General features: G+C 41.5%; 1 protein-coding gene across 4 annotated transcripts in view; it reads right to left on the bottom strand.

Annotated features, from left to right (window-relative positions):
* VAV1 (vav guanine nucleotide exchange factor 1) overlaps nucleotides 1-18,835 on the bottom strand; it is a 64,834-nt gene that overhangs the window by 10,292 nt on the left and 35,707 nt on the right. For all 4 annotated transcript variants that reach the window (XM_069971380.1, XM_069971379.1, XM_069971382.1 and 1 more), the window contains 14 exons: nucleotides 18,672-18,737; nucleotides 16,408-16,528; nucleotides 16,109-16,201; nucleotides 15,924-15,992; nucleotides 14,324-14,427; nucleotides 12,664-12,763; nucleotides 11,611-11,706; nucleotides 11,460-11,528; nucleotides 9,516-9,602; nucleotides 7,608-7,693; nucleotides 6,455-6,587; nucleotides 1,810-1,919; nucleotides 1,493-1,594; nucleotides 798-889 (listed from right to left, as the gene is read on the bottom strand). In XM_069971380.1, coding sequence (XP_069827481.1) covers nucleotides 798-889; nucleotides 1,493-1,594; nucleotides 1,810-1,919; nucleotides 6,455-6,587; nucleotides 7,608-7,693; nucleotides 9,516-9,602; nucleotides 11,460-11,528; nucleotides 11,611-11,706; nucleotides 12,664-12,763; nucleotides 14,324-14,427; nucleotides 15,924-15,992; nucleotides 16,109-16,201; nucleotides 16,408-16,528; nucleotides 18,672-18,737 — 1,328 coding nt within the window. The remainder of the gene's footprint in view (nucleotides 1-797; nucleotides 890-1,492; nucleotides 1,595-1,809; nucleotides 1,920-6,454; nucleotides 6,588-7,607; nucleotides 7,694-9,515; nucleotides 9,603-11,459; nucleotides 11,529-11,610; nucleotides 11,707-12,663; nucleotides 12,764-14,323; nucleotides 14,428-15,923; nucleotides 15,993-16,108; nucleotides 16,202-16,407; nucleotides 16,529-18,671; nucleotides 18,738-18,835) is intronic.

Here is an 18,835-nt window from a genome sequence, read left to right as displayed (position 1 = left end):
GAGGCAGGACACTGCTGCGGCCACTGATTGGCTGAGCAGGTGTGCAATGTCACATTCCCTAACCCGGAAGCATTGAACAGCAAGGACTGGAGCAGCATAATACCAGCGGCGGACAAGCCCTTTTTTGTTGTAAGATGCAAACTTTGTAAGGCTAGAATCACACATGCATCTTCTTGATGCTGTTAGTGAAAGGCAGCAATAAATCCAGTAGGACGGAGAAGTGTAAATTCATCCTCTAAATAGTTTATTCCCGCCCTTTTTAATGAATATTGGGGCGCTGTTCTGCTGAGGGTGACAGCTGTGCCCCCAGTTCACAGAAGCACCTTATTACCATATTTAATAAACTGCTAATATTCCGAAAACTGCCCCGAGGATGAAGGTAAGAAACATGCCTTTATCCTCAGCGCCCTGTGCCCAATAGGGATGTATCAGCAGGTTAGACACTTTTAACCTGCTGATAGTTTCCCTTTAAATCTCCATAATGTGGTTGATAGCGACTGCTTTTCAGGCTTGTAGCTTTATTTGACCTCTTGGTTTTTTATCAGTATAAAAAAGGAACATGTACAATTCTATACATCACTAACTGGACTTCTATTGAATCTTTACAATTTCTTGCCAGACCCCTTAATGGTGCGTTCACACCTACAGGATCTGCAGCTGATTTTCTGCAGCAGATTTCATTTAAATAACTGAACACAGCATCAAATCTGCTGCAGATCTGCTGCAGATCCTGTAGGTGTGAACGCACCCTAAATCTGTATTTTAGGGTTCTCCATATTCCATAAAGAGCTCCTTACCTTGCCTCCCACAGCATGGCAGTCTTCCCAAGCATTCCTTATGAGCTGGAGCTCGGCAGTTGACACATCTGTATCCCTGAAAGAACATGCCCCTATGGTGCCAAATGTGCATACACAAGATTAGACTCAGAACATAATGATAGTACAACACCCTGTCCACAGTGGCATAGCTACCATGGAGGCAGACCACGCAACTGCTATGGGACCCATGCCGCACTGGGGCCCGGGCCCCCCTGGCATACTGAGTCCTGTCTCCATGATACTATCTGCAACACCATGGAGGCAGACCATACAACTGCTATGGGGCCCATGCGGCAGAGGGGCCCGGGCCCCCCCCTGGAAGAGTGCGGCCTGCCTCCATGGTACTACCTGCAACACCATGGAGGCAGACCACTCAACTGCTGCGGGGCCCTGGCCCCCCCTGGCAATGTGTGGCCTGCCTCCATGGTACTATCTGCAACACTGCCCCTTCCCCCCCCAGCAGCATCTCAGAACAGCATACAACTAACCCCTCCACCCTACTGAACATTGCTCAGAGTGTTCTGAGAGAGCCGCTCCGAGCGCCATCTTGGGGGGGAATGTTCTGCACTGTTAGAGTGCTGTCCGATGGGGGGGGGGGCTAACATACACTCCCCCCCTTCTAGTTACGCCCCTGGCTGTCCAGAATATGAGGTTTATTTTTAAAACGTTCATACCTTAGCAGCATTTGACAGGCTCTGCACGTGGCTGTATCCTCAAACGAATGCATGTGGAAATCGTGGCCATTTGCACGAGCGTCTTCTGGGTACATGTTGGATCTGTGAAACAGTAAAGTACACTTTCCATTTCAGAGCATTAGAGTTCTACATGGACAACATTGGCGATATGCGCACAGAATACATATGTCTGATATTTGGTGGGGTGCTTACAATCCATACAGTCAAGAAGTATCAAAGTGGAATATTTCTGTATGTGTCACAATGCGGAGCCATCTTTTCTGGGTTATATGGGGGTGTATATTGTAGTTACTTACAGAGCCATTTCAAATTGTTCCATCCACTTTTTTTTCAGTTCCCGAGTCTTGAAGAAAAGCTCATATCCATGAGATCCTCGAGCGTCAATCAGAAAAAACATGTGGGACCACTAAAAGATGATAAGAAGGGATATGAATGGCTGTATGATGGAAACAGAGGGATGCAAAACTCTTTCTGTAAGGCCTCATTCACACGATCCATGCCGCGCTCCGTGTCACAATGACCGGAGAAGGATTGCGGCACAGATCCCCCATAGTCTTGTGGTCAGTATTTGTAGCTAAAATCAGGAGTGGAACTGAAAGGGCAAAATTATAATGGAAAGATTTGCACAGTTTCTGTGTTTTCAACCCACTCCTGGTTTTGGTTGAAAAAACACAGATGGAAAAACTGTGTGTGAACATAGCCTTAAAGGTACTTATCAGCTGCTGTATGTTCTGCAGGAAGTGGTGTATTCTTTCCAGTCTGACACAGTCCTCTTTGCTGCCACCTCTGTCCGAGACATTAACTGTCCAGAGCAGCAGCAAATCCCCATAGAAAACCTCTCCTGCTCTGCAGACTGGAAAGAATACACTGCTTCCTGCAGGACATACAGCAGCTGATAAGTACTGGAAGACTGGATACTTTTTTAATAGAAGTAAATTACAAATTTCTGGCACCAGTTGATTTGAAATATTTTTTTTGCTCTGGAGTACCCCTTTAATACCATGGACTACTATACTTTTAAACAACTAGAGAACCCCTTTTGTACAGTCAATGCAGTTTCTCCAGTGATTATCTAATCGGGTGATCAATGATTTTCTATGTAAGCCGCCTGGGAAATGTAGTTGTATATGCCACCCATACTGCTTGTCTTTTCTCTGGAGGATTTCCAGGTAAGGATCCCCTCCCTCTTTATTCATTTCAACAGCTTTATTTATAAAGGTGTGTTCACACTACAGAATCCATGCAGAGAACTTCCCATGGATTCCGCTGCTCGTCCCCGCTTGGATCCCTGCCCGTCCCATAGACTCCATTCCGCCCTTCGCCCAAACAATTGCATGTCGAGTTGCCAGAGACAAAACACGGTCTGATTTGCTCATAGTAACCAATCACAGCTCACCTCTCATATCTTAGCAAGCTGTTATAAAATTAAAGCCGAGCTTTGGTTGCCATGGGCAAGTTAGACTGTTTAAGTTGCGCATGGCAACCAATCACAGTTCAGCTTTTATTTTACCAGAGTAATTTGAGAAAGGAAAGCTGAGCTGTGATTGGTTGCTATGGGCCTCATCAAACCATATTATTTAGTGTTCTTAGTGCGGCCTAACCATAAGCTGTTTGCTTGGGCACAAGTGTGTTTAGTGACCTCTGCAGTAAAGCGCATTGCCAGTCATTATTGGGTTAATGCTTCCTGCAGTAACTATGGCAACCATGCACTGTGATGACAAGTGCTTATGTCATAACGAAGGTTCCATAAAGCAATGCGCCACGCCCTGATCAGTGCCATCTTGGATGCGCCAGAGGACCTTGAGCTTGTATACTTTACTGCCCCCTACCCTTGATGTAATTTGGAGGTTCTAGCAGGGGAAAAGGGGTGGTCTGTTTAAGACTACCCCTTTATCGAGTCTCCACCTTCTTGACCTGGATCTGTGAAGGAGAAGAGATAAATCCGCCTTGCCATCAATAAGGTGACAGATATTGCAGCTGGATCTCTCTCACATCCAGTTTAATATATTTATAGTATGGTATTACCCTCTAAGCCCAGGGGAGGGCCAACTCTCCATTCACGGCTCCCTCGAGGTTTCCCCCACAGGGGGTTTTTCCTTGCCTGAGTGCTGGAGGGTGACTCTTTGTGAGTCGGGGGTCTGCCATTTTCAGTGTCATGTAATGTTAAATAAAATTGGACCCCTTTGACACCTGATTACAATGTGTTGTGTCTTTATTTTGCATTCTTTGGTTTCATCTTATTATGCTTGGGAGTTGGGGGATCCATCACATATAGCAGAGGCATAAAGCTGGACATCTGCCTGCTACACAGATCTATCACCTGCACAATGAGCGCAAGTAGGATGGAGCAGTGGATGGTAGAACTTCTGCATGTATGCGTGTATCCCTGGATTAAAGGCACACTCAAATTTTAAAGAAAAACATGCATCGCAAGGTTTATACCCACATCAGCCAGATTTGTCAAAAGTTTTTTTCAAGTGAGAGGATCACAGCAATAATAGCAACATGGACACCACCATAAATATACATTATATTGTCATGTCTATATGGAAATTAGGAAAACCTGGAATCACATGATAAAGAATCACATGACTTGTACTGAAGAAAAAAAAAACCTAGGGGATAAAACGGCAATGGTATTTTACACTAAAAAGAGAAAAAAGCAGAAAAGGTACCAGGAAAAAAAAAAACACTAAAAAGATAAAGATTTGTATTTCACTTCTATTTAAAAATCTCCAGTCTTCCAGTACTTATCAGCTGCTGTATGTCCTACAGGAAGTAGTGTATTCTCTACAGAAGCAAATCACCAAAGCAAAGCAAAACACCAAACACATAGCCTGCTACGATTTCACACAAAAAAAAGAAACCACCATAGCAGAAAAATGTCTTACAGGTATTGTGTTTTACTTTTCCCCTATTGACTAACATCAGCTAACATCTGATACAGCGTTTTAGACCCCAAAAATACCATATGCCATATTTCTGTGTGTGTGGTTGCTCTCTGCTGCCACCTCTGTCTATGACAGGAACTGTCAAGAGCAAGAGAGGTTTTCTATGGGCATTTGCTACTGCTCTGGAAAGTTCTTGACATGGACAGTGGTGGCAGCAAAGAGCACTGTGTTAGACTGGAAATAATATGCCACTTCCTGTAGGAGATACAGCAGCTAATAAGTACTGGAAGACTTAATATAACTGACGGACACCAGTTGATTTGAGAAGAAAAAAAACTTTTTACCGGAGTACCTCTTTAAATTAAATAAAAATGTCAATGAGGAATTATCTTGACATTGAAAACTTAGACTAGACAGTCTAAAAATGTGTCATATTAAGGTCTCGTTTCAGGCTGCTGCTGGCAGTCGGGACACAGAAGGAGGGTAGGGAGAGGGGCTGCAACGTGCACAGTGTGGCCTTGGAGCAGCAGATGTGACAGCATGTGAGCTGTACCTGGTGGTTTCCAGTAACAGAAGTAAATCTGTGAACATGAAGTATGTATGTGCGTCTGTGTGTATGGTACATGTGTGTATTATCTATGCATATATGTAATGTGCATTTGTTTATATCTTTGTATATGATGTGTGTATATATTGTTCATATTTGTATGTAATATGTATGTACATGTTATGTTCACTTATTTATATCTCCCCCTCCCATACCTAAACCTGTGGGGGACTCAGATTCCAAGTGTCAATTAAGCAGGGAGAAGCCTCTTTGACTCTTTGGAATTACAGCGGACAGATTCCCTAAAGGGGGAGTCTTGTGAAACTAACAAATGACTGGTAGGAAGGGGGGTGTGAGAAGATACTTAAAAAGTATACTTACCATTCCCTGTGCCCCCCGTAGTGCTGCTCTCAGATCTCTCTTACAGCCGCCAGAAGTCATTTTAGCCTGGGTTTGGTGTACTTCTCAGCCCTGGCTCCTCCAGCTGCAATGTCACAGAGCGGCTGTCCCCTCCCAGTCACTGATTGACCAAGTGGGTGATCGATCGGCCGAGTATGTGATCTAGCAGCTGGAGGAGCTGCAGGAGGCCGGCGTCTGTTGGATATTCTTAAAGTGTACCTGTTGTAATAACTTTCAAAATCTAGACCAACCGTAGCAAGTTTGCAATTTATTAATTTTTTTTTTAGTTATCATAGAGAACACGGCACTTCCTATTTTCTGACTCTTTTTTTTCTCAAAGTCAGAAAACAGGAAGTCCTGTATTTCCCAGGCCATATGAGCGCTCAGAGAGAGAAGGCAGTCATGTGACTGATGGACACATTGAGCCGTGACTCTCTGTACTGGCAAGAATTCCGGTGTTTAGTCAGTTTTTCACAACCAGCACAAGTCAGAAAATCTGCCTTCAGGAGACTGGACCTGGATTTCTGGTAAGTACAGCTTTGTTTTACAGCATGATAACAAAAAAATTTTGAATGTATATGGCAAACTTGCTTCATTTTACATCAACTGTTGATTTAGATTTTGAAAGTTATAACGACAGGTACACTTTAAGGAAGCTCTACAAGGGCACAAGGACAGGTAAGTATACTTTCTTTATTATGTTCCTGCACCCCTCTGCCTGCCTAGGATTTGCTAGTTTCATGGGACTTCTCCTTTCACGAAACCTATGTGGCACGCTATGCTGTTTGCATAGAATGACTGAGAAGTTACTAGCAGTGAGCTAGCATCGCTGGTCACATACACAGCTCTGTGCAAAGTCGCTATAGTAATGTCAAAGGTTCGGCACTGGTTATATCTGGTATATGTAGGGTGGGCCCCTAAAATTACATTTCTTGGTGGGCCCCAGGTACCCCAGTCCGACACTGTTGGCTACTCTTGGATCTGCTCAGATGTGTGCTCTTTACCATTATGGTGATCTGCATGGTCACACTAATGTTAGATGGCATTGTAAGTTCACGGTAACACCAGATGGCGGATGTACTTCTTTCAGCCTGAGGATGTTACCTTTTTATTATCTCGCTCTCCACAAGAATCATCACGGATTTGGTAGTTGTGAAGTTTAATGAATTCTTTGAGGTCATACGAGTCTCCCTTCCTTTTACAGATAAGCAATGCCTGGTCCAAAAGAAAAGCATATCTGCAAAGCAAAGACACAAACATAACTGACCATGACCTAAAGATTGAAGAAAAATTTTACTTCATATATAGTAAAGAGAGAAAACCATATTTATCCAAGATGTAGAGAACTCATTTCCTTCCAGATCATCTGCTCAGATTATACAGCCACATTATAACAGAGAAGGGGCCGCAGTCAGGCTCCAGGATATATGTAAGTGCCTCATGTTCTTTATTCATGACATTTACCAAAAGTTAACTTAAAGTGGCCAACCCCTTTAAGCACCACCTGGCAAACTTTTTCAAATCAACTGATTTCAGTAGGGTGTATAGATTTGTAATGTACTTCTATTTAACAATCTTAAGTCTTCCAGTACTTATCAGCTGCTGTATGTCCTGAAGTAAGTGGTGGATTCTTTCCAGTCTGACACAGTGTTCTCTGCTGCTATACACACACACATGCATGATAAGTATACACACACATCATACACAGAGCAGTAGCAAATCCCCATAGAAAACCTCTCCTGATCTGGACAGTTCCTGTAATAGACAGAAGTGGCAGCAGAGATCACTGTCTCAGACTGGAGAGAATACACCACTTCTTGCAGGACATACAGCGGCTGATAAGTACTGGAAGACTGGAGATTTTTAAATAGAAGTAATTTACAAATCTATATAACTTTCTGACACTAGTTAATTTAAAAGAAAAAAAAGTTCCCCTTTAATTTTAATTCTAGGACATGTCCTTTTTGCCTCTCATTTAGTCCTCCCTAAAACCTGAAATTCCATTTTTTCGGCATTATTTCTTTTCCTTGTTGCTACTAAGTTTGCAGGACCACTAAGTAAACTACAAGCTATCGCATTTTAAGAGTATGTCTAAACAATTGAAGACTTATACTAATGTTTACTGGAACCCAATATTCTATATAGTTAATAGAAAGACAGAAAAATATACTGCACCTACTGTGTTAGTAACTTCAAAGCACGACATAATACAGTGTATATTATAGTAAGGCAATGTAGGCCATGAGGTCTATACTACCTGTCTAGTTTTGATTTCTTTTCGGCAGTAGTGATTTTCAGCTCCCCATCAGTTTTTGGTCTTCCATACTGAGCAAGAGACTCATTCTAAAGAGACAGAAGCAGTAATGATGTCATATTTGGGAATGGTCTATATGAGTATGTGATATAGAGACTGTTGAGAGCACATTGGAGGACACTTGGGCTATGACTAGGCCACTAGGGGTCTGGTAACTCGCTTATACACTTAGTTGGAATGGGAATTATAGGAATTGTTTACCATACAAATCGTTAAAGATTATAATTAATACATTATATTGCAACTTACTACCGTACATAGATTGATGCAGAATTATGTGTTAGGCTGGGTTCACACTTCGTATATTTCAGTCAGTATTGTGGTCCTCATATTGCAACCAAAACCAGGAGTGGATTAAAAACACAGAAAGGATCTGTTCACACAATGTTGAAATTGAGTGAATGGCCGCCATTTAATGGCAAATATTTGCTGTTATTTTAAAACAATGGCTGTTATATTGAAATAATGGCCGTTATTTACTGTTATATGGCGGCCATCCACTCAATTTCACCATTGTGTGAACAGATCCTTTCTGTGTTTGAGGCCAACAAGAGTTGATGAAATCTTGATGAAAATTCTAATTTGGGGTTCTATACATTTTCTACATGGAGGGGGAAGCTGAGTTGTAAGCAGCGGCTATTGTGTACACCTCTGTTATCTATATACTGCTGTCACCTATCACTGTACTCCTGTCTGTGATGATAAGGAGGGCACTGCAGGAAAAATGATGTGTACAGAACAGAAAGTCCCAGCTTAGTTTTAGGCCTAGTGGCCAGAATTGATTTTCTGTTTTAAAATAAACATCAAATTATATTTTTAAATATAGAATGCAAAAATTAGAAAGAACATAATCAAAAATTCTTAAAAAATTAAGTTTAACATAAAAATTTGATTTAAATCAGAGATGGGGAAGCTTCGGCCCTCCAGCTGTTGCCAAACTACAATTATTATCATGCCTGGACAGCCAAAGCTATAGAATAGATGCACAAAGTTAATAGCCAATAAAATCAACACAATTATGGTAGAGAAACAGACATGGCCGTAGTGGTATACATTACTGGCTGGATTCAGAGAGCAGTGCCCACCAGGCCTGGACTTACAATCTGCTGGGCCGGGCAGATTCCCTGTGGGCAACCAAAGTATCAAGGCCCAACTGTTGTGAGCAGGGGGGAACTGGTTGTTAAAATAAAGCCATTTCTAGGGAGAAGTGACATCCCCATAGCAGTTCCATGGCTGTAAATAAATTTTAAGTTTCCCCCTATGGCATGCCTATAATTGAGTTATCAGTGGCCGGTGGAGTACAGGCGCCAAAAGCTACTGGCACCCGGCAGGTAGTGTGATTAGAAAATGACGCTGTCTATAACCATATCCGGGTGTCAGGCCTGCCTAGCTGAGGCCAGAGTGGCATCTAGTGTAGACAACATAGGACAGGTAAGTACGTTACATAGAGTGGGAGTACAGTATATCAATTTATATATGTCATCACAGTATATACAGAATATAGGGGGGCTCAGTATATAATGAATGTTCTCTGTCTATGACTAAGTCTGATCAGTGCTGTACTATACTATATTCTGCAGTGCACTTCACGTCTTCCATGTTTTGTAACCGTTCCTGGACTTGGCGTGGACACACTAATGCTGCACACCTACAGATTCTAGGGTCATAGTCACACTTCTTGGTTTTACTGTTTTTTTTTCCCACACTAGTAAAGTTATTTTAGCAAATAAGTGACAAAGTGTAAGCTCTCCATTTAGACAAATCATAGATTTATACAGATCATTAATGTCCTCTTATATTAACCCCATATTGCCAGTATCCCCGTTATTATCAAATGACATCAAGACATACCAGATTTTCAATAGAACACTGGAAATTGGTGATTTGCTTAATTGTCTCATTGTCTCTCTTTACTTCATTCACACATTGTGCCAAATCCTGGGGAGCAACAGACATACATTTATTTTGTTTCATATTTATTTATAGCAGATCGCCGTTACCACCACAGCACATAACCAATGACACCAGTCTTGTATCTTCCTTATGTTATAATAACAGAAACCAATTTATACTCCAATTTCCCGCCAGTGGAAATGCCACACCAAGAAGGAGAAGCTGTAAGGGTATGGTGCAGAGCAAGACGGCAGCGGAGGCTGGACATGAGGTCTATCCTCTTCACTGGTAAGTCCTGTGTATTTCTGCACATGGTGCATGTACTCAGTACTGAATAAATTGAGAGGTTTTAAATATTTTTTTTTATCAGTTGCATATCATTATTATGCCCATAATTCCATGACTTCCTTTTTGGTGTTGCAGCTGTGTCAGTACAGTAGCGCAAACTTTTAGGCCAGGTTCACACAACGTAAGACACCAGCCGTTCTGTTCCAGTGTCAGTAAAGTTCATCCATACCGACCACATGAACTTAATTTCTTTTGAATTGGGATGCGGGCACATTCCAGTGTGCCTGCATTCCAATTACCCATAACAGACAATGTAAAGTGTGGCTGGAGCTGCACTTTACATTGTCTGCACAGTCAGTTTTTCGTGCAGCCGCAAGGAATCCAGGCCAGAGTGTATACAGAGTTTATACACTCCAGCCGGGATTCCATATTCTTCAATGCAATGTATATTTTTAATTAATCATGGCCGGTGTTACAATTTGCAACAACAGCCGTGATTAAATTAAAAAGGTACATTGTGTGAACTTAGCTTTAAATTGTTTTAGAGCTCCCGGCATCATAATAAATCATGATGCCAGGAGCGCCAAGCTCCGGATCGCAGAATACTGTCAATGCACGGACAATTTTTTGCAGACGTGTGAATGCCTTTTTAAGCTAGATTCACACTTAATATGTTCCAAAATCAACTAGAACAAAAAGCAAAAACAAAAAAAAACATTTTCTAGGCTCAGTGGCAGTTTTTCAAAAATATTAGTGTTTTTCTATCCATAGACTTTTATGCAGAAAAAAAACACAGCGTGTATATTCATATTGTTGTTTTTACCTCACTTATTCAATAGAGATCCTTGAATTACAAAATCACTTTAATAAAAAAAAATGCAAGGGATAGAATGGCAAAAAAAAAAAACAAAAAAAAAAGAAAAAACACCAAAATTTATTTGATTCTAGAAAATAAAGTAAAAACTGAGAAAGATTACAGAAAAAAATCCTACTGTCTAATTTTTTTTTTCTTTTTCTTTTTTAGGCCAAAAAGACACTGTGTCTGAAGGAATCCTTGGGGCTTTTAAATAATATTTTTTTTAATGCAGAATTCAACACGCACTTTCCTTGTGAGTCACATAGGATGTGGTACTTCTGCGGCCTCTATAGATAACACAGCGTTCAATGATCGCTGTATACACAAAGATCGAGACAGCAGGTGTAAATGTCACAGACAGTTGTAACTATTTGCTCGACAAGTCGAACATAGTCTTAGGGTCCTATTACTTGCTAAATCGGCGCTCGTTTATTGGGCCTGTACACACCCTAATAATCATTTAGCAAGGGCTGCATGGACATCGTTAGCGATGTCCGTGCAGCCATTGCCCAAACGGTAAATACTTTACCTGTCTATGCTCCTGGTCTTCTCCTGTGATCTGTATGCATCCTGGCACCATGACAGGCCACGGCAGTCTCAGACAATAATTTGCTAAGTGGCCTGTCTGTTTAGACAGTCCGCTTTGAAGCTGTAGGACACATACAGATCACAGGGGAAGACCATGTACTATCACACGAACTGGGAAAAGTGCCTATTTCTTTACCATTCATTGCCATGAGTCACTATCCCACACTTACCCTCATTGCATCCAGACCTAGCTTCAGGTTCTCTTTCTCTGTTGGATCTGTCGTATGTTTAACCAGCTCCTAACCAGACACAAGAGAAGGGGATGAGGAGCCCGGCAGGAATACATGTCAGTAATTACGCTTCTTTGTCAGACACAATTACCTGTAATAATAGATGATATTTCAGAACCCGCTGCATGGGCACCATGAGGAGATCCCGCAAAGAGAAGCGGCCATTGTTAGCTCGCTGGGAACATTCCTGTAAAGCAGAGCGATTATCATCAATTATTGGGCTCTATGACAAACCCTGTCTGATTACTGAAGTCACCTGTGGCGGTCACCCTGTAAGGGGCAGCGCACAGACGTAGTCTCATCATCGTCTTCTCATCAGTGTCAGGATTTTCCATTATCTCTTTTGTGCACAAATAATAAAAAAACAACTTGTTTTTGTGTTCTGTAATTTTTCTGGAACACCATGGACTTGTTTTTCTAGCACACAGCCATGAGGGCCCCATCTGCTCACTCACAATTCTTCTTTTTGTCTCTCCTCTCTGTATAATAAATGTATCGCAAGAAACAAAACAACTTATTTCTCATAACTTACTTATACAAGTGTGTGTTACTTTATTTAAATCCTCTGGGAATTATCAGCTGCTGTATGTCCTGCAGGAAGTGGTGTATTCTTTCCAGTCTGACACAGTGCTCTCTGCTGCCACCTCTGTTCATGTCAGGAACTGTCCAGAGCTGGAGCAAATCCCCATAAAAAACCTTTACTGCTCTGGACAGAAGGTGGCAGCAGACTGGAAAAAATACACCACTTCCTGCAGGGCATACCGTAGCTGATAAGTACTGGAAGCCTGGAGATTTTTTAAATAGAAGCAATTTACAAATCTGTATAACTTTCTGACACCAGTTAAATTGAAAGAAAAAAAAATCCCCTTTAAGAGGACATCTGATGAGAAAAGTATTGATATGCAGGAAGAGGAATAAGAGCACACAACATGTTTTGCATATTGGTCACCATGTCACATCTCACTTTGCATAGATTTGAAACTTTTAATAATGTTACTGCTGTGATGTGCCAAACCCAAATAGAGGGGGCAGGAGAAGTGAAGGAATTGTATACAGGGCTGCTGAATTGTATTTTTTGAGCTACGTATAATACAGTGTCTAGATTACACACAGTATTTCATATGAGAAAGTAAGACTCTCATACCTCTAATTTCATCCGGAATCCCTCATGATCCTGGGAAATCTGTTCCAATCTTTTAGTGGCAGATTCTACCTGACTGCAATATGTCCCATAAATAAGGAACCTGGAAGGAAAGACACAAGTATTAAAAAAAAGGGGCGAAAGACATAGTTCTGTTTGTACAAGAACTCCCTTCTCTATGCACAACACAAAGCAGTATGTATATATATATATATATATATATATATAGGCTCGGTGATGTGGCCAAATAAAATAATAAAACTCTTGTGGCCAGAGGCAGAATCCTGCCTGTAGTCACAAGTGTGACTGGCAGAGCAGAGAGCCAATGGCTGCTTGCTCTGTAAGTCCACTGTATTTAAATATGCGGGCCCATTAGGAGCCCTTATGATTAAATACATAGGTGCAGGAGCAGACTACCTTCAGCTTAACCCCTTATGTACTGCAGCGTGTAAGTGACCCAAAGTTCACTTACATGCTGCAACACAAAAAAGGGTTAAAACGCAAATGACAATGAGCTTTCTGCTTCACTGCTCTGATAACCCCTGACCTTGAAGCTTGCAGCTGGAGAACAGAGGTCAGGGTTTATCAGAGCAGTGAAGCAGAGATGTCCTTGTCTTCTGCTTTTTAACCCTTTTTTGAGTTGCAGCATGTAAGTGAATACTGGGTCACTTACACACTGCAGTACATAAGGGGTTAAGCAGAAGGACACAGGACAGCTCTTACCTTCCTTGTGCATCCCCAGACCCCCTGCAGCACAGGCCCCATAGCAGCTGCCTGGCCTGCCTCTATGGTAGCTACGCCTCTGCTCACTTGCCCATTCCCCCGCTGTTGCCATTGCTTTAGTGCCCAGTCCTCACTGCTCACCACTTTTTTGGATAAGGTATCCAATCACTGGCCACAGCTGTGACTCACCATAACCAGTGCTTGTCTGAGCAGGCACTTTCTTGTGTTGACATGAGAACCAGGAAGCCATGGGCAGCAGGGATCAGGCACCATTGGAACAGCAGTGGAGGAAATCAAGCAGATGAGTACAGTTTTTTTTTTTGTTTTTTTGTTCTCCTAAGGCTGGGTTCACACTATGTTTTTTCCATCCGTTTTTTTTTTTTTAAACGGATGGAAAAAACGAATGCATGTGTGTGCATACGTTTTGATCCATTTTTCCATTGACTTCCATTATAAAAAAAAAATGATCAAAACGGATCCAAAAATGAGGTTAACCACGTTTCATGTCCGTCAAAAAAAAAAAAAAAACTAGTACGGTTTGATCGTTTTTTTTTTTGTAATGGAAGTCAATAGAAAAATGGATCAAAACGGATTCACACAGTTGCATCTGTTTTTTGCAAAAAAATGGATTGCAAAAACGTAGTGTGAACCCAAGCCTAACCTGTTTACTTAAAAAAAAAAAAACATGTTGTGCCGCTGTGATTGTGCAGTACTGCCACATCGCTCATCGTCTCTCAGCCCTGAAGAATGAACATGTTCATTCTTCTGCGCCGAGAGATGCAGCGCGCCTCCCATAGAGTGTCATTATGAACCGGAGGCTAACGACATTCCGCCCCTCTTGCTCTGTGTGAATGGTGCCTAAGTAAGAAAAAAACAGGCTGGACTATATAATATACATATGAGTGTATTTATATCTTCTATCTCTATATCTTGGTCATACTTCTCCTTGTACTGAATAAACACTTGATGCAGGTTCTGGCAGGTCTTTAGTGAGGTGCAGTTCTTCATATCTAACAAAAAGTTTTGATGGAGTTTCCTCAGGTCCTGCAAGAAAGGGAATATGGAGTTAGGCAAAATATTCAAATAATATTTAGGCCTACCTAGGTAACTACATCTACATCTGTTATACACAGTGTATGTAGTGCTTTCTATACTTAACTACACAATTGTTTTTAAAACTGTGTAAATCAGAAAGACAAACTAGCAATGTGCCAGACTTATTACAGTGTTGATAAATGTGGTGGATTCAGCTCCCATATAAAGTGTATGGGAGCCTTTACATTGGCCAGTCTAAAGCCCCTATCACATGGGGCGACATAGAGGAGCAAACGATCGTTCCGTGTAATAGAGCCTTTAGGTTGGACCAACTATTAGTTGGTTTAAAGGGCTCCTGAACTGGTACATTTTTTTGGGTGCACAAGGCCACACCCCTTTTGAAGCCACACCCAATGTTAAGGTCACTCCCCCTTTTTCTAACATGGATGTAAGTGTCTAAATTTCATACTAAACATGGTGGACATCATGTAAACCAGTTTTTGGTTGTTGTTTTTTTTTGTATTTTGCTCATTTACAATAGTAAACCGGGGCTTCTGCAGTGTAAGCCACTTCATATTAATATTAGAATAATATTGCAATATCAGTCATTTTCTGGGAATCAAGGTTATCAAATAAATCTAATTATTGGTAATCAAATTCTAGGTATTAATGAACTATAATTAAAGTATGGCCTAAACAATCCCTTTACAAGATCTAATAACATTTTGGACCTTCCAATGAGTTGTTTTAGGGGCATAAGGCATCCCTACACAATATTAGGCAGGTGCTGTTATTGTTATGACTTTGAGATATGGAATTTTTACAATTATTTTTTTAAAAAGAGGAAGCATTTCTAGCTACGGACTGTAGTATTCTTGTCAATGGGCTATCAATATGGTTTTTCTATGAACACTTAATATACTGTATTTGACACACCATAGTTGTATACTAGATATGTTTAATTTTTGGCTAATAAGACATGCTTGCCTTTAGATTACATTTGATTAGATATTATTTCATGACATTAAAGAGTAGTCAGCAGGTTTATGGTGTCCTAGCTCAGGGTAGCATAAACTAGTGACAGAGAAGCTGAACAGGATGATGTATCACTTACATTGTTCTGTGCAGCTGATCCAGAGATCTCCTCCTGAATAACATGGACAATAAGTAGTCCTATCCATTATGTGCATGAGCTCAGTTGTCCTCAATATTCATAAGAAGCAGAAAACTCCGCCTACCAGCTGCTTATTGGCAGTTATCTATCCATGCTGTGTATGGGCAGTCAACTGTCAATCAGCAGCTGGAGGGCAGGGGGAGGGGTGTGGCAAGAATCCCATTCTCCTGCATATTAGGAGAACAGCTGAACAGTATAATGTAAGTAATACACCGTTCTGTTCAGCATTTCTGTCACTAGTTTATGCTGCCCTCATTTAAGGCAGCATAAACCTAGTGACAGATTCCCTTTAAACAGGACTATAAGGACATAATTATGATATATATGTCACCTCTACATTGATGAATATGTCGCTCATTTTATCTCTGCGATGGAAGTTCTGAAGGGGCTTCATAAAGTACTGAAAAAGAAAAAAAAGCAATCCTATCGGTTTCATCAACACTGTAGCAACATGAGCTGCAGATACCAGGCCTCAGTTTGTATCACCACTTCCTCTACTGCTATGTAAATCATTACCTGGCAGATGGATCCAAGGGTGTCTGTGTATTTTTCCTCCGTCTGGTACAGCTCCTGGAGGCAGCACCTTTTCATGTCATCTGTAGTCATTTTCTATAGGACATTTTTAAGCAGAAATAGATATACATACAGAAGAGAATGCAGGAATGATGACAAATTAGAAAGCCAATCATGTCCTGGTATCTATTTGGTAGCAATAGTTAAAACAGCTTTATCTTGTTAGATTCATAGTCACAGTATCACTCAGAATGCCTATCACCTATCATTAGCGTTCTGACAGGACTAGCAGTATGCTTTACCCCATCTCTTGGTGGTGGCGGTTGTTCATCACCCTTCATGAGATCTTCATATATCTCATTGCCCTCCTCTTCATCCATGTCGACACAGTCATAAAGGTCCTCATCTTCCTCCCCCGTGTCACTGCGATAAATAATAGCGTGCAGGCATTATATGTGTAGTGTAAATTGTGCAGTAAGTTTTAGAATAATAATAATTAAAAAAAAATAATAATAATAATAATTGGAGATGAGCAAAGCAGCCTGAAATCTGTTTCTCAACCTTCGCGAATTTTGGGTCAAATTTGTTAAGATTTGCGAATAGAATCTTAACAAATTTTGCTAAAACAGTCAAACTACAGTACCTACAATACTGGGACTATGACAGAATTACGAATTGGAAAATCACAATTAAAAAAAAGTCAATCAGCCAATCATCCAATTTCCGCCATTCCTCTCTTCTCTGTTCCTATATCGCTCTGTTAGTCTCGCCTCTCTTCTCTGTTCCTATATCGCTCTGTTAGGGCCCTATTCCACAGTAACGATAATCGGCCGGATCGGCCCCATTTGGCCCAATTCGGCCTATTATCGTTCGGTGAAATAGAGAGAACGATCAGCCGATGATCGTGTCATCGGCTGATTGTTCATTTAGGGCCAGACCTAAAATCATCGTTCCTCCAATGCGCATCACTACGGTGGAATAGCGGTGCACGGCGGGCGACTGACGATTTGACAAGCAGCAGCATACATTACCTGTCCAGGCTTCTTCTCCGCGATGTCTTCATCCCCGGGTCCCGCGCGCTCTATCTTCAGAATGGCTGGTCAGCTGACGGAGCGCTCAGCCAATCACAGGCCGGGACTGCCGCGGCCTGTGATTGGCTGAGTGTGGCCTGTCAGCTGACCGGCCATTCTGAAGATAGAGCGCACGGGACACGGGGATGAAGACATTGCGGAGAAGAAGCCTGGACAGGTAATGTATGATGCTGCAAGGACATCGGTAACGATGTCCCTGCAGCCCTCGCTCAACGATCATCGGCCGTGGAATAGGCCCAGTAAACGAGCGTCGATCTAGCAGATCGCCGCTCGTTTACATAATTGATCGGGCCCTCCTCGGCCCGTGGAATAGGACCCTAAGTCTCTCCTTTCTTCTCTGTCCCTATATCGCTCTGTTAGTCTCTCCCTGCTCTGCTGTAACTTCCTGCTACCATCCTGCTCTCTCCTCCACACACAGCCGACTGGCCACCTCCATTACCGAACCTCCTTATATAGAGGGGGAGGTGCTGACTTCACAGAGGGGCCTACAGAAGATTGGACGGGCACTAGGGACTATGGTTAATCCCTTTCTCCCGCCCAATGACGCTCCAGACAGCATGTGTGGCCGCCATTTAGTTTTTTTGTGAATTTCCTAAGAAATTGGTGATAATTTGCTTCGCAGAACGCTCATCTCTGATAATAATAATCATAGAACCAGCCTATAGAACCTCATGAAGCAAAACCAAAAAGTGTCCAACCTAGAAGATGAAAATTTTGTTCTCATCGGGCAGCAAAGCAACTTTTTTCTACTTAGAAATATTAGCCATACTGCGTAATTGTTTTAATATATATCAATTTTAACTTCAAAAATCCCCCTCCACGTTTCATTATGCATTGGGAAACCAAGCTCTCGCTTTGTCTGGTCTCCAGTATAAGACTCAGCTCCATAAAATATTCCAGCATCAAATTCAATTCTTTTATGATTCTATGTTTGCTATTGTTTGAACTGTAGAATAGCTTTGTATCTGCTCCATGTCTGATATTGCAGGTACATTACATTTACAGGTACAGGTGTAGTCTTTATTATAAAGTGCTATACAATGCACTACCAAGGTAATATTATTATTTATACATCTTGCATATAGGCCAAGAGCGTCCTCCAATGAAAACATTAAATGTAAAGCCCAGACATGCACAAGTGTTTTTACTGTATCCCTGTCACATGGTTAGCTTTCTTTTCAACAGGATACCCTTGTATAGTAAAACACTTTCCGACTCATATGTGCACCAGAAGGCCACCCTTATGGTATACAGACAGGTGAGTTATGGGAAGTGATTGAAATATAACGTAAATGTGGATATTACGAGGGTAATATACTGTATAGAGACATTTATTGCATATTTACAGACAGTTACAAAAGCACAGGGCAATGAGGCAACCTGAAAGGAGCAGAAATTCCCATAATAATCCGATATTTGGAAATCGCAAATCAAGATTCGTCTTATCCTTCGCGTGGTGGAGTTTTGTAACTTACTCAATTTGATCAGAGAGACCACTGTAGATGTCGTCATCTGCGTCATAGTCCTCAGTAGGAAACGGCCTGAGAACAAAGTATCACATATAAGCACTGTATAACACATCATTTGTCATTGTTGTTGTGTCACCCATTAAAATACAGGCAGCACTCAAATACCACTG

The sequence above is a fragment of the Dendropsophus ebraccatus genome, chromosome 5 (genome assembly GCF_027789765.1).
Source record: "Dendropsophus ebraccatus isolate aDenEbr1 chromosome 5, aDenEbr1.pat, whole genome shotgun sequence".
NCBI lineage: Eukaryota > Metazoa > Chordata > Amphibia > Anura > Hylidae > Dendropsophus > Dendropsophus ebraccatus.
The sequence above is the reverse complement of the archived record's forward strand: the minus strand, read 5'-3'. Positions and strand labels throughout refer to the sequence as shown.